Below are 14,655 nucleotides of genomic sequence, written 5' to 3' on the forward strand. Positions count from 1 at the left end.
AGTCTTAAAGGAGGCCTGGGTAAGGCCAAAATGTCAAAAATATTCCATATTCAATTAATTATTTCTCAGTTATGCTTTAAGATAAACATTTCAAATATATGTCAACAATCTGTGGATTAAATTATATGAAAATCTTATTTTGCTCAAGTTTCTTGATGCATCCAGATTATTTTTGAAGGTCATTCTACAGTTTCACATGAAGGGACATGCTGTGTACATGGTGCTGATTGTCCTAAGAATAGTATGGAGGGGTGTACAGGGAGGCAGTACCATTGTCTGAGAGTGGTGACAGAGAGTAATGGGCAGCCCCAGCGAGAGGGAATGGATTCAAAGCAAGAATTTGAGAGAATCACATGGCAGGGGAGTTGCCATGTCCCATAAGGAATGCTCACACCTTCAGACAGAAACAGGAATCCTGGGAAGGAAGGTAAAATATACAGTTTCCAAGTGAAACAGGATGGTACATGACTACACTCCTGGGCCTTTTGCTTGTATTGAATGTGTGACAATGTGAGTGTATCTGTGTAGCCATTTACTAGAATTATGCTCGCCCTCACTCTCTGTCACAGCAAATAATATATTTGAAGTCCATAATATACATAATTAGTCTCACGGATAACCCTAGGCCTATACATTATTTAGTAAACGAAGGGTAAAATATTAAGACAGTTAAATTAAAACGCAAAGAACGGGAGCGCAACACATTGTTTTGAACAAGACTAATCACGTGTTCTTCAATAAGTCACATGAACACTTCGTTTTTTATATTCGTTTGATGTTCTGCTTTTAGCATCTGTGCGGCCTTCGTTGTGTTTTGTTTTATCAAATTTCCCCTTTGGGAGATTAAAAAGGACTATCTTATTCGACTTTTTTAAACATAATAAAAAATGTATTCAAATACACGCCAACCACAAGTTTACAAAAATGCTTGCTTCCTACATTGAGGAACTGTAATGTTTTTTGTTTTTTTTTATGACCTGACTAGATCATAAAGGAACAATTATCCAGATAGAGGTTTGAGTTTACGAATTTACGGTTTATTAACCCAACTTCACACAGGCTACTGTTTGGCCGTAGCCCACGCCAAATAAATGAAGGACACCCTATAAAACAACCGTGACCTTCTCTTGTGAAAGCCAGACGTAAGAGAGAGAACAATGGCTAAACTTGGTCTTAACTTCCAACGCTCCATCCCCATGCCTTTCGTAGGCCCACCTTTCGTTTTTCAATCTCCCGTTTTAGACATTTCAACAGTCCTGCATTAAGTTTGCTATCAACGCTACTCTATCGCCACCTGCAGTTGACTATAGGTTGGTGCTCGTTCTCCAGTATACTACGTCATCGCGTAGTTCCATGTTTACTTTGACGCACGGACCGACAAAATGGCTTCAGTACCACGGTCGTTTTTGTTACTGTCAATTATTCCCACAATACTTATATTGTGTGCTGATTTTGCGTGTTGCAACACTGGCAGAAAGGTATGTCAAAACCGCTGGGGGTTTTTTCTTTGCCAATATCTAATTCCATGAACTTAGACAACTAATGTGCTTGCTGTTAGCTCTTGCTAACCGTCCGACCTTAGCTAACTGGCCAAATTAGTTAATGAAGACAACGCATGAATGCAAAACAGCCGTTCAATATGCATCAAATACAGCGTTACTTACTGTGCAGATAATGTTTTCATCAATGTCTATCAAACACGTAACGTTGGCTAAGTAGTCAGCAAAATTAGCGTTATAAGTAACGCTCGCTAGATTGATATTATGTTGTTTAGCTAGCCATAGTTAGTTAGTTAGCTAGCTAGCTATCTAGGTAGGTGGTTTTGACAGCCTTGGTGGTGGTACGCAATTTCTGTCACGCCATGGTAGTCATTTGTAATATTGCACGGATGTGTTCAACACATATGCACTGTAAATCAAGCCAAGAAGAATTCGGATCAATACCACTATGTTTGAATGTCAGGACCAATTTGTGGAAATGTCATCTTACATCTGAACAGCTCATTGTAAACTCTCCCAGGGTAGATCTCTATTACAGCATCCAATGGGGCCCTAGCTAGTTAACTGCACTTTTTGCTCCTTCTTGCTGCTGCACTTCTGTTAAAATGTTCTACCCCCAAATTTCAAAAGCCAATCAAATTAGTTATACAGCCCATAGTGCAGATCTGCCCTGGGAACTGCCAATGCAGTAAGTAAAATTGCTAGCCAGAATAGATTCCGATTCTACGCGATAGTTTCGATACTTTTTTAGGTTAATAAACCACGGGGGGTGAGAAAATGCGTTACACTTCAAAATGTCCCATTATCTCAACTGTTACACTGAGAAGAGTGAAGTACTGCTAGTTTTTCTGGAAAACTGCCGTTTTTCGTCCTAATGCTAGCTAGCAAGCAGTAGCCCCAGCAGCCATTATGGAATGACAGGTCGTGTTGAAAATATGGCTTACCCCATTTAGTCAGTTGGTCGATTGTTTGGTTGATAGGTTGTTGGTCGACTGAGATTTCTTTAGTAAAAAAAAATCATGGTGTACAAGACACCTGTCTAATTCGCACCTGTCTGAGTGAACTGATCCATTGTGGAGGCCGTTGGAATGTCACAGTCCATCAGTCTAAGACATGTGCTACTAAAATTGTATATGGTTATATTATGTAAGAACAATGGTGCAACACAAATAATGGTTATTTTATAACAAATGCGCTTTGTCCCACGTTGGATAGTGGTCGCAGTCTGCAGTTCTGAAACACATCAGTGCCTGTTGAATTGGCGCCTTTTCCTAGACCATGTTGCTATGTGCATAATAGCAAAGTAAACCATCATATTGGTGTTGAGAACAATGCGGCTGAGGCAGCAGAGGAGTTAGGAGAGGAGAAAACAGCCCTTGCCTTAATTGTCTAAGAAAAATGAGGAGAGAGGAAACCCCAACTTAATTAGGTCTATAATCAATAGCCTAACTGTTAAATGTAAGACAGATCCTGCTTCTGTTGCCTATTTGAGTGTTTAGTTGATAGCCTACTGATTCTGTGAGCACCAACAATTTCACAAATTCTGCTGTTTTTAATCTTAGCTATGCTGTAATAAAGGCTTTACACTTTTCTTTTATTAGACCAGCCTCTCTGGTATTATTTATCCTTTATTTAGTGTTTTCACTGTTCCAGATTGACCGAAAAAATATACTTATGATAATAATAACCCTTTTTCCTTGATCTCCTTCTTATTGTTATTATTACTATTATTATGATCATCCTTATAATAATAAGTCATGTCATTATCATTAGTAGGCATAGTTTAGCAACCTTGTACAACCACCATCAAGCTGTAGGCCAAAGAGTGCATCCTGTTTAGTCTTAATACCATTACTTACTTAGGCTTATATTTCAATACTTATATAGGCTACTGCATCACTCAATCATTTATCCGTTCATGTCATCACACAGCAATGCAATCAAGCATTTTAGTTTTAAAATAAAATAACAAGCAATTATTTCATGAATAATTAGCGTAAACAATAAATAGGCCTAAACCGTTTCATTTCGGAAATTGCATTCACAAATGATTTTAGTCTTTGCTGTAATAAAGTCTTTACATTCAAAAAAACATTACAACAGACTCTAATTTATTTAGTGTTGTTTACATTGTTCGAAACGGTCCGAAAAATGATATTGTAGTGTAATAGCACCTGTTTGGCACACACAGGACTAATATGCACGCAGCACTTGCTCCATACCATCTTTTTCTTGATCTCCAGTATTTTCCACAACTAGCAAAATTTATTCCAATAATCTGGCTTCCCCTTTACCTCCTGCGCAACCAGTAAAGGATTCCCCTGCTTCAAGTTTATTTGTCATGTCCTCTTCATTCATTTTGCTGTCACGTGTTAAGGTGAACAGAGTTTCTTATAACCAATTTATTGATGTGATTATGATATGCTATAGGTCAGGCCCTATTGGTTACGTCACGTGCATGCGAAGCATACATGTCACATAAAGAGAGCACAGGTTGAGGGAATAGGGATAGTTTTTCCTAAATAAATGAGGAATTTCGGTCAGAAATGGCTGTAATTATGTTGCAGCTTCAGCAACACAGACAGTGCTATACACACTGATGTTCTGTGGTCGCTGCAGCAGGGAGGAGAGAGAGAGACAACGGGTGCTCGTCACAGTCATTTGCTGTCTTTTTTTTCTCTTTTTTTTAACACAGCGCAGCAAGTCTGAGCCAGGCAGCACAATCAAATCAATTGCGGTCGGACTCCCTCTAGTCATTTGTGTCTTAACTATTTCATCAAACAGTTCGCTAAAAGCATCAGACAGGCTCTGTGCATATAGTTGAAACACATAGGATGTGTCAATCGATGGGTCGAAAGAACAGACAACTCTTGGTCAACCAATTTTTTTGTTGTTGTCGGGGACACAACAAAGGAGCTGATTGGCTGACAGACACTGCCATTAAAAAAAAAAAGTCTCGGTGTAACATTTGGGATAATTGGATCATTCGTAGTACAACACAATTCTGTGGATTGAGGTACATTTTCCAAGCCATTTCTCGCTCCGGCTCCGCAGTGTCTTAATCTAAACAGGAAGCTTGTCCAACCACAGGGTACCTGTAAGCAAGAGTCGGAATCTATTCTTTCTAGTAAAACTGCATCTATTTCCTTCTCCACAGACTGGTGATGGGCTGGACACAGACTTCAGTGGATTTTCTGTCCCTCTTGAGCATTCCTTTGAAGTTGGTGAGTATGTATTTTCTAACTGTGATACGCTATTCTTCAAGGTTCCATTTACCAAATGAAGGAGATATCGAGGTCATGATTTTGGTGCTCATCATGTGTTATACCATTTGTTTCTTTCAGATGATGTGTCTCGGTTCCGTGTGCGTGGAGCTCTGCAGTTAAGGGGTGGGAGGGAAACCAGTGTGTCCCTCTCCCAGAGCCAGCTATCAGAGGAGGACAGGAACACTCTGAAGGTAGGAGAGGAAGGGAGAGGCAGATGTGGTTTGGAGTTTACTGTCAGCAATCAGGATTTTGTTCTGAATCTGTATCCCTCCTGTCCCTCTGACACAGGAAGTGGCTGCTGTGGATGGTCTGTACAAAATCCGAGTGCCCAGAGTGTCTTTGACAGACAGGCAGACAGAGCGCCAGATGGATGGCTACCTGACGGCGTTCGTCAGAGCGGTATGTGTGTCTCACCCTCATAGCAAGCTGAAATTAAAAAGACAGCACACCTCATTGGCATTGTCTTTTGTAAACATATCTGTTTCTTCTCTGTCTCCCTCAGTGCTCTTTAGTTGAGTCCCACCTCAGCGATGTCATCACCCTCCACACTGATGTCTCTGGCTACCTCATCGGCGTTTCCATAGTGACCATTCCAGGCGCGTGTCGGGGGACAGAGGTGGAGGACGAAGTTGATCTGGAGGCCTTTAACACTACGCTGACCATCATAGCGCCTACCAATGCACCCCAGTGAGTCCTCAGTCCTTATTGATGTTCTGGTCACAGAAATATGGTTCTGGCTCTATCAAATCTTGATTTGATTTTCTAACTCTTTTGGGTCGACTTCAACCTTTCTCTGTCTAACAATATCCTTCATCATCCTCTCCCCCAGGCCGGAGACTGCTCTGTTTATTGAACGCATGGACATAGAACATGAAAAGAGAGGCAAGCCACAGGAGCAGAAATCCTTCTTTGCCAAATATGTAAGTGTGCATAGACATCCGTGGTTTGTGTCCTGCACTGTGTCATTATGACCGTCTATTGGGTCTATCCCTGGGCTCTTCAAGTCTTTTAAACTCTGCTCTGCTGTTCAGTCTTAAGCTGCTCTGTTCCGTTATATATACACTAAGTGTACGAAACATTAGGAACACCTGCTCTTTCCATGACAGACTGACCAGGTGAATCCAGTTGAAAGCTATGATCCCTTATTGATGTCACTTGTTAAATCCACTTCAATCAGTGTAGATGAAGGGGAGGAGACAGGTTAAAGAAGGATTTTTAAGCCTCGAGACAATTGAGACATGGATTGTGTATGTGTGTGTGTGTGTGCCGTTCAGAGGGTATATGGGCAAGAGAAAAGATTTAAGTGCCTTTGAACAGGGTATGTAGGTGCCAGGCGCACAGGATGGTGTCAGGAAATGCAACGCTGCTGGATTTTTCCGCTCAACACTTTCCCGTGTGTATCAAGAATGGTCCACCACCCAAAGGACATCAACGCTTTCGACACCTTGTAGATAGGGCTGTGGCGGTAATAACGTTTCATAAGCCGGTGATTGTCTAGCAAATAACTGCCGTCAATTAACATAAACACATTTAGCATCTCCTGTCTTCCACGCATAGCCTACAAACCACTGATGGAGATCTTTGGAACATCTACATTTTAAAAAGTCTAATAAATCCATGTAATATAGCTTACACCATCACAATAAATCTATGATTTATTTTAGACAGGTCTAAAGAAACATGATATGAAGAAAATGTGGTCTATTTCAGAACAGAATAGCATACTCTTGAGTGTTAGACCCTGATCTGGCTATGCCATATGGCTGTGGGCTGCACTAGTTCATTTAGCAGACACGATTTGCTTAGAATTCTGTGGCATTATTTTATATTATTTTATAATATGTATAATACAGTTGAACATGGTTGAATAAAATAGAAAGGATATTTTGATTTGAGGGAGTGCGCATATGGGATTCTGTGTTGAGCAATTAACAAAGAAACAGGTACTCCTATATACTTAATTTAGAGATATTTGTAACTATATTTGTAACTTTAGTTGTGATACAAATGTTGGGCTATATGTTTTGATTTGTAATACATTCTAAGGCTGCATGATGCGACTCTAATGAGGATTTTTAAAAAGTCGCATGAAAGACATGAGCTCTGCTTTGTTTCTTGCGCAGGCTGTACACAAGTCAGTCTCATTCACAATTTGACAAGCACTTCATAATGCCTCGAATTTCCTGGCAGCATCCCCTTTGTGTGGCCGTATTGCTCCTAAAAAAATCCATGCCATTGCCACCAGTGGCCGTTGTGCCCTTGGGCTGAATATAATAATTATAATTCCCTTCTCCCGGCTGCATGATCCAAAGCACCTCTCACTCAATTGGCTCTCCGTCACGTGATCATGTCTTTCTCACAGGCTACAAGTGAAGACAGACACTTCGGGGACGCCATTGTGCGCGTCCTTATCCAATTCCGAGGCGCATATTGAAAGAACTGTCCACATTTACTTTTCGTCAGCCAACAAGATGAGAAGGCCTAACGAATAGCAAAAGCACTCGCCTATGTCAATCTACCATCCCCCATAGTACAAAAATGTACCTATTCTGTGCGAGAAATAAATATTCCAGAAATAAATATTCCAGAAATAGTCTGGGACAGTTGTGGGATGGGATAGATCCCAAATGAATACTAGCATCAAAAAACATTTTTTAAGTAATGAAGCTGACAGATCAGAACATTTAGTTTAAAATGTTGCTAAACTATTAGGCATTTCTTCACATTATAAGCGCAGCAATGCGCACATGGCAGTAGGCTGTAAGTGTGGATGTCCATTAGTGGGAAAACATAATTCTCAAAGGTGACCGCAAATGCGATTATGCATTTAATGCTTTTTAAACGTTTTTTATAAAGGTGTATTTTTATGGTGAAAATTGTCTTCCCCCAAACTTGACTCACATGCTGCGTATGTATGCCAGTTAGGCCCTGAACCCGTTGTAAAGCTGATTTAATATGCTTAATTTTAAGAAGTTATTTGGCAACTTTTGATATGGTTTGTATCACAACTAAACATATAGGCCAGGCTACATGATGTGTGCGACTATGATTTGAAAAAGTCCCCCCAAAAAAGGCATGTGCTGTTTCTTTCCTTACTGCACACAAACTGGGCATCATTCACAAGTGATAGGCTAATATTGTCACCCATCAGACTATTCTTGATTTATTCTTGTCTTTACATATACTAAATAATTAGTGTGAAATTTAGTTTTGATTTAGAATGTACTATTATCATGCACCGGTCTCGGGGCAGGGGAAAAAAATACATAATCTATGCACTTGAATAGAGGATGATTTTCACGTGGTTTATTTCCTTGCCAGCCAGGTCGGCTATACTTCCTTTGTAAAGAGAAGCAATGTGCTTAATATTATGAAAGTTGAGAAATAAATATAGTAGGCCTAGCCTATAGAAAGCTGATGGGATCCTCCTCTTTTTAATAGAGGCCATCACACGCATGGGCTCTCATTAAGTGTTTTGATTTGATTTTCGATTACATTTGCATTGATGTCAGAGTGATTAGAGGGACCATAGAGAGCAGAGTACCAGGCAGTTGGCAAGTTTGGTAGGTTACTAATGACCAGCAGCAGCATCAGAGCTTGGAGAAGCCTAATTACCGTAACTAAGCGGTCACGTGGAATTTGACTGTAATCATGACTCGTGATCGCCGGTGTGGCAGTAATACGGTCACCGTAACAGCCCTACTTGTAGAGTCCATGCCCCGATGAATTGAGTTCTGAGGGCAAAGAGGGGGGTGCAACTGAATATTAGGAAGGTGTTCCTAAGTTTGGTATACTCAGTGTATATCTGCATGTTGTTTTGTGTTTTTGTTTTGTCTAACCTTAGCCAATCCGGATATGTCCTGTCCTGAGGGGTATGCTACGATTTGAAGCTACTCGGGGTTTTCTAAAGCTAGCCAGCTTCAGTTAGCTTCACATCCCAGCGCAGGCTTTATCCGTACTACGACGGTTGATATTGTTGTCCGCCTGCCGCTAACTCTACGTATTTTAACACACAAAGTCGTCTTCCTCAAATGAAGGGGATGGTTACGCAATCTTTGCGAGAGGGAGGGAATCTGATTGCGTTGGTCCTCGACTCGCAGCTCACACACTTCATTCAGGATAAATGGAGTTAGCCCTGAGTTCTGAAGGATTTGTTGCCATAGAAATGTACCTGGCTAAAAGGTGAGCCACTTCGGTGGTACCAGTTATCCCGAGTTTAACTCAGTTGACCAACGTTACCTCACTAACTGCTCAAACCGTGTTCATAGTATAGGGCTCTGTGCTGTGTTGTTTTATGTGCTGTGCTTCCATTGCTGTGTTTGGTTTAATCAGTGCTGTTGTCTATGAGTCTGTGTTGCTGATTGTGACTGTGTCATTTGTTGACTCAGTGCTGTGCCGTTTGTTGACTTAGTGCTATGCTGTGCTGTGTTCCAGTGGTATTTGATTCTGGGAGGTGCAATCTTCCTCATGGCCAGCAGTTCGGCACAACCCTCAGCAGGGGGAGCCGAAGAGCAGCAGAGCTGATTCCCACTCAAGTACTGTTCTCACTTTGGCTCATTCAGCAACTCACTCTGGGATGTCAGCCTATGTCTGTGCTGCGCTCTGTGTCTCTTCTGCTTCTTGCAAGCTTATGTATATATGTGTTATACTGTTCACTGATTTGATTAATGCTAACATGTTTCACTAATCATTTTTCCTGTTTGTCCCTCCCCTCCTGTCCTTGTCATTCAAGGTCAATGCTAATGATCCAGTGCTAATGATCAGGTTTTTTTTGTCCCTGCACACCTTTAATTAATCCAGGTGTGTCCCATTGATTAGTAATAAGCTGAAGCACTCTGGTAAAATAGGATTGGACAACATACACACCTTCATTGCTAAAGTGGATTAGATTATTATCACCACAGTCATTTTGTGCCTCCTTCTTTTGCACACACATTGGCATTGACCCTGAGATGTGTTTCACTTCACTGTTCACCTCACTCTCAGCCACTCTTTATCCTTCTCTCGTTTGCTGAGTGAGGTGGACATTGAACAGGATGAAACTGTGGGACTGTTGTGCAGGAGAAGCATCACTAATCACAGCTTGTAGTCTTACCCTGAGTTAGATTAACATCTTGTATCATTTGATAATAACAGGAACATTTGCCTCCCTCTCTCCAGTGGATGTACATTGTTCCCCTCGTTCTCTTCCTGATGATGTCAGGAGCTCAGGATCAGTCCGGGGGTGGAGCAGCTAATGGAGGAGGCCGATGATCGCCATGCCAACATGATTTATGTGGAGCAGTTTCTTCTACTTGTAAATAATTATGTAGAGAAATGCACATCATTCAACACACTGTTACACATAGACTAATATGGACAGATGAGCTAACCTTGAACGTATGTCATGAACTTCATTTTTAATATTGAAGTGATGGGAAAAATAAAATATTTATTACTACCTGATAACTGTGTCTGTCTGACTATGGTATTTGATAGCCACTAGCCAGTATGATGCCACTGGATATATATTCAAGAGTGGGGTGAGTGGCTGGGGGGATGCTGAGAATTGGGCGTTTTCAGTCTTCTCTACGCCACTAGATGTCCTCTTTCTCTGCCCATCCAGAATGATGCCTTATTGAAGATTCGTTCAACGTTAACGCAATTCGATGGAGGATGACAAAGGGAAATTGTCACTTTCGTGAACATGTCGCCATGGACAATATTTGCAGCATTTTGTTTGTGGAAATTCTTAAGTACATTGTGTAATAGCTGTAGACAGTAGTGTAATAAGGTGTGTTGTGTTTAGCTATTGCAGTGTCAGAGAACTGTCATTCAGATCACATACCCTGTCCTGCCATTAATCTCTATTTTATTGCATGGCTTGACTGGCACGCATATTCAAGCGGGCACATAAAACCACATCAATGCAGTCATGCTTCGCAGTCCAATAATACAGTGTTGCCAGGACACTATTGAGTCACTGGTTAAGTCCAACCCCTCTCCTCAAATTTCTTCTCTGATCTGTTACTCTGTCCCTTGTGAAAATCGTTCTGCTGGCCATCTTCTATTCAATTCTCTGCCTGGCTCTCTGCTACTGCCTTTACTCCCATCTCATCTTTGCTGAATTCTAAGCCATAGTTTCACTATGTCTCAGTGTCTTTACCACCCTTCTATATGTGTCTCTATCACACTTCTCTCTGTCTGTCTCTACCACCCTTATCCCCCTGTGTCTCTCTACAACCCTTCTCCATCTGTTTCTCTACCACTCTTCTCAGTCTCTACCCATCTCCCAATTGGACTCTACCCTTCTCACTCTCTGTCTTCCAATCACACTTCTCCTCTCCGTCATATTTATTAGAATGAGTCAGGCTAGGGGGATTGTAGAATGCCAGCAGTATAGCTTTAGAGACAGAATGTTCTGGAACTCCTGTGTCAACATGGCCACCCCTCGTCAGTCAGCCTCAACGTTCCTTTGTCTGTTTTTAGTCTATGTACACAGCTGTGAGGTGTAGCCCCTTATTTCAGAGGCTCAGTGTTGAGCTCCATCGCTTTAGTGTCCTCTGCCCCCCACCCCACATCACCACCTACCACTTTGGTGCTACAAACACACAGCATTATGTTAGGCTCTGCCCTGAAACCTTTAATCTCAACCTTATCTCCATGTTCCTCCCACCTCGCTCTGTTAACTTGAGAAAGGAAAGGATGAGGCGACGAGGACAGCTGAAGGAAAAAGGAGAGCTTGAATGGAAGAAGGGAGAGAGCGACAAAGTAATTTGTTAGTAAAAAGATATGCCACTGTCAGGTGGGAAGGCATATGACAGTAGAAAACACTCAAGCAACGTGGGGAAAGTTATATCAGAAAAATCTGTCTTCTTTCTAGTGGCAGCCCACAGGATCATGGAAGTATGAAATACAAATATAACAATGTATGAATATATCTGAATTAATATGATTTTGAATGTTATACCTGACCTATATCTATGTCATTGAAGCTCTCCAATCTCTCTCAAACTAACCACTGATGTTTTGTTGAATGAAAAATCCATCCTTATTCATAAACGATTCGTAAACACCAGCCTGTCCATCAGTTGGTCACCTTTTACTTTCTCCACAAATAGCTCTCATCCAGCAGCCTGGTCTCATAGACCAGATGTAACATAGTAAATGTAAATCCAGGAGACTCAAATTAGTATATGTTACGTTCGGTATGGTTACATAAGACAGAAGATTTACTTAAGGCAAAAACGAAAGTTGGGTGGTTGGTCGGGCGTATACCGTGAACGTCTAGCAACCCAAAGGTTTCGTGTTCGATTCTCATCAAGGACAACAACAGCTTAGCATGTTAGCTACCCTTCCCCTTAACATTTTACCCTAACTCCTAACCCAAACTTCTAGACTAGCTAACGTTAGCCACCTGGCTAATGTTACCGTTAGCTACCTAGCTAAAACTAGCCATAACAAATTGGAATTCATAACGTCGTAAGTTTAGCAAATGCTTTACATATTGTACGAATTGCAATTTGTAACATTTTACGAATTGCAATTTGTAACATATCATACGAACTGTAATTCATAACATATCATACGAAATGGATGATGGACATCCACAAATTAATACATACCATAGGAAACGTAACATATCATACTAATTGGAGTGTCAGGATTTACATTTACTATGTTACATCTACCCATGAGTCCAGTTTGCATCCAGAGGAGCCTATCAGCACCAGGCCTGATGAATGCCTGTCTACCAGGAAGCTGGGGGAAGATGACACTGGTGCATGCACATGAGAGTTGGAATCTTCAAGAATGGAATCTTATGAGTTTGTTGCTTAGCTTTAAAAAGGGATTTAAGAAAATGCATAAACAAGCCCATACTGTAGTTTCTAGATGAAACACTGTTTTGATGTGTGATCAAATTGGATAATTCTGTTACAGAACATGTCTACCAGCAAAAGTGAGCGGTATATTGATGTTTTATGTGAGGAGTTCAAATGTTTCCTGTCCAGCTCATATGCTTTAACTTCCCCACTCACACACGTTGGGTAGTGGGTAACACAGGGTCCCATGGAGGTGTGTATATTATCAGCATACAGCCATGTTCATAGCACTAAAGCCTCTCAATATTTTCTATGTATTTATTTAACCTTTATTTAACCAGGCAAGTCAGTTAAAAACAAATTCTTATTTACAATGATGGCCTACCAATATATATCAATATACCAAAATATAAGGCTCTGCATAGCGCTATGGAGTGGTGTATGGTGTCAAGGACAGAGAATATATCACAGGCCACAGATAGCTAAGCAAGAGAAACCAAAATAAATTTGGAAAAGTGAGGATGGCCACATGGGATAGAGGAAAGGGGAATAATAGACAAATCGAAGGATAAGAAATGAAAGGGTGAGAAAGAAGGTAGAGCATAGAGTGAGTGAAGGGTGAAGAGAGTAAGATAAATCTTACAAACCAATTGGGCTGCCGCCTGCATGCTGGTGGTGCCACATAAATCTCTGGGTTCCCTGTCGCTAAGAAACCAACAATGTCACCATGACACCGTGTGTGGGCAGGGACCCCCGGCTTGGGATATCCTGTGATTAAGGAGTATTATGGGGTTTATGTTGCTCTGGCGCAGCTATAGGGAAAACATATTTAGTGCAAACATCTTTAATATCTTTAATGCTGGTTAATGTTTACCTTGTCTGTACCCCTGCTCTGTAAACACAATGTAGGATACCAAGTCCTATTCCTTCCAGGGCCTACTTAGTAAACTGTTTGTAACTCATGTATACATGGTACACCATGGGGCGGTTTCCCAGACAGTGAATCTCCATTGAAAGTGATTTTTATTCCAGGACTAGGCTTAACCTATGCCGCGAAAACCGCCTCCGTGTATTTATGAGAACACGTTATCATATATAAGTCATGAACAACAATTCTTATACATTACATTAGTACATGTAGCAAACTATGTAATCCTTTTTACAAGAAGTGTATTAGCCATTGCTTAAATTCAGCATTCCCACATACAATTATGCTTCTAAATCTATATGGTACAGTATGCGTAGTGTGCCATTATTTTAGTCATTTCACCATACCACTATAACATTATCATAACTCGTAACAAATGGAATAAAACACTAGCTATCAGATAACTCAGTGATTGGACATGTTCCTGTATGGAATATACCGTGGTGGTATTAGTCTATATAATAATGATGCATAGTAACCCTGGGAGTGCTGAAAGATCTTACTGTAATACTCTTTAAGTCCACACACTGACAACACTACGCTGTGGGTGTTGAATGCTGATGTTTATTAGCATACCACACACAACATATCTGGTCTTCTGGTGGCCAGCACGAAGCAGGCACTTACACTTCATTAAAATGCCTCTTCTAATAGCTAGATGTCCCCGAACACAGTGACCCAATGAAACACTGTGTCCTGACAGGAAGATATTTTGTTACAGAAATACAGAAATCCTCCTGTTTGAAATTATTTGGAGATAAGAGGCAGGTAAGGTGCACCTTCCCAGGCAGTATCTGAGGATGCCGACAGCATGGCTTTTGACATTACAAGCTAGAACACTTCAACACAAGCCCGCAGCCCAAGAATCATACAGTATCTGCAAGGGCAATGCAATCGTCATTCAATAGCTCCGCATTTAGCTCCACACGATACATTCACAATATCCTTTCACAATATCCTATCACCTTTCTATAGGCTAGGCCTACTATATTTTTTTTCTCAACTTTCCTAATATTAAGCACATTGCTTATCTTTACAACAGGAGTATAGCCTACCTGGCTGGCATGAAAAGGAACCACCGTTTCGAGAGAGAGGTCCATGATATTGGTCCATTCTAAATCAAAACATATTTCACACATATACACTAGCGGTCAAAATGT

At 41.0% G+C, this 14,655-nt stretch overlaps 1 protein-coding gene across 2 annotated transcripts; it reads left to right on the forward strand.

The window, feature by feature from the left end:
* The first annotated feature begins 1,340 nt into the window (after positions 1-1,340).
* On the forward strand, positions 1,341-10,213 carry LOC106606918 (ER membrane protein complex subunit 10). 2 transcript variants are annotated; one of them, XM_014203388.3, is made up of 8 exons: positions 1,341-1,478; positions 4,657-4,723; positions 4,844-4,956; positions 5,054-5,164; positions 5,268-5,452; positions 5,595-5,685; positions 9,200-9,300; positions 9,926-10,213. In XM_014203388.3, the coding sequence occupies exons 1-7, from the start codon at positions 1,383-1,385 to the stop codon at positions 9,287-9,289; spliced, it is 753 nt and encodes a 250-aa protein (XP_014058863.1). In that variant the 5' UTR covers positions 1,341-1,382; the 3' UTR covers positions 9,290-9,300; positions 9,926-10,213. The 2 variants fall into 2 exon arrangements, with proteins under 2 accessions (XP_014058863.1, XP_014058862.1); XM_014203387.3 differs by lacking the exon at positions 9,200-9,300.
* The last annotated feature ends 4,442 nt before the right edge of the window (positions 10,214-14,655 follow it).

This window comes from Salmo salar, chromosome 06, assembly GCF_965601325.2.
Source record: "Salmo salar chromosome 06, fSalSal1, whole genome shotgun sequence".
Classification (NCBI taxonomy): domain Eukaryota; kingdom Metazoa; phylum Chordata; class Actinopteri; order Salmoniformes; family Salmonidae; genus Salmo; species Salmo salar.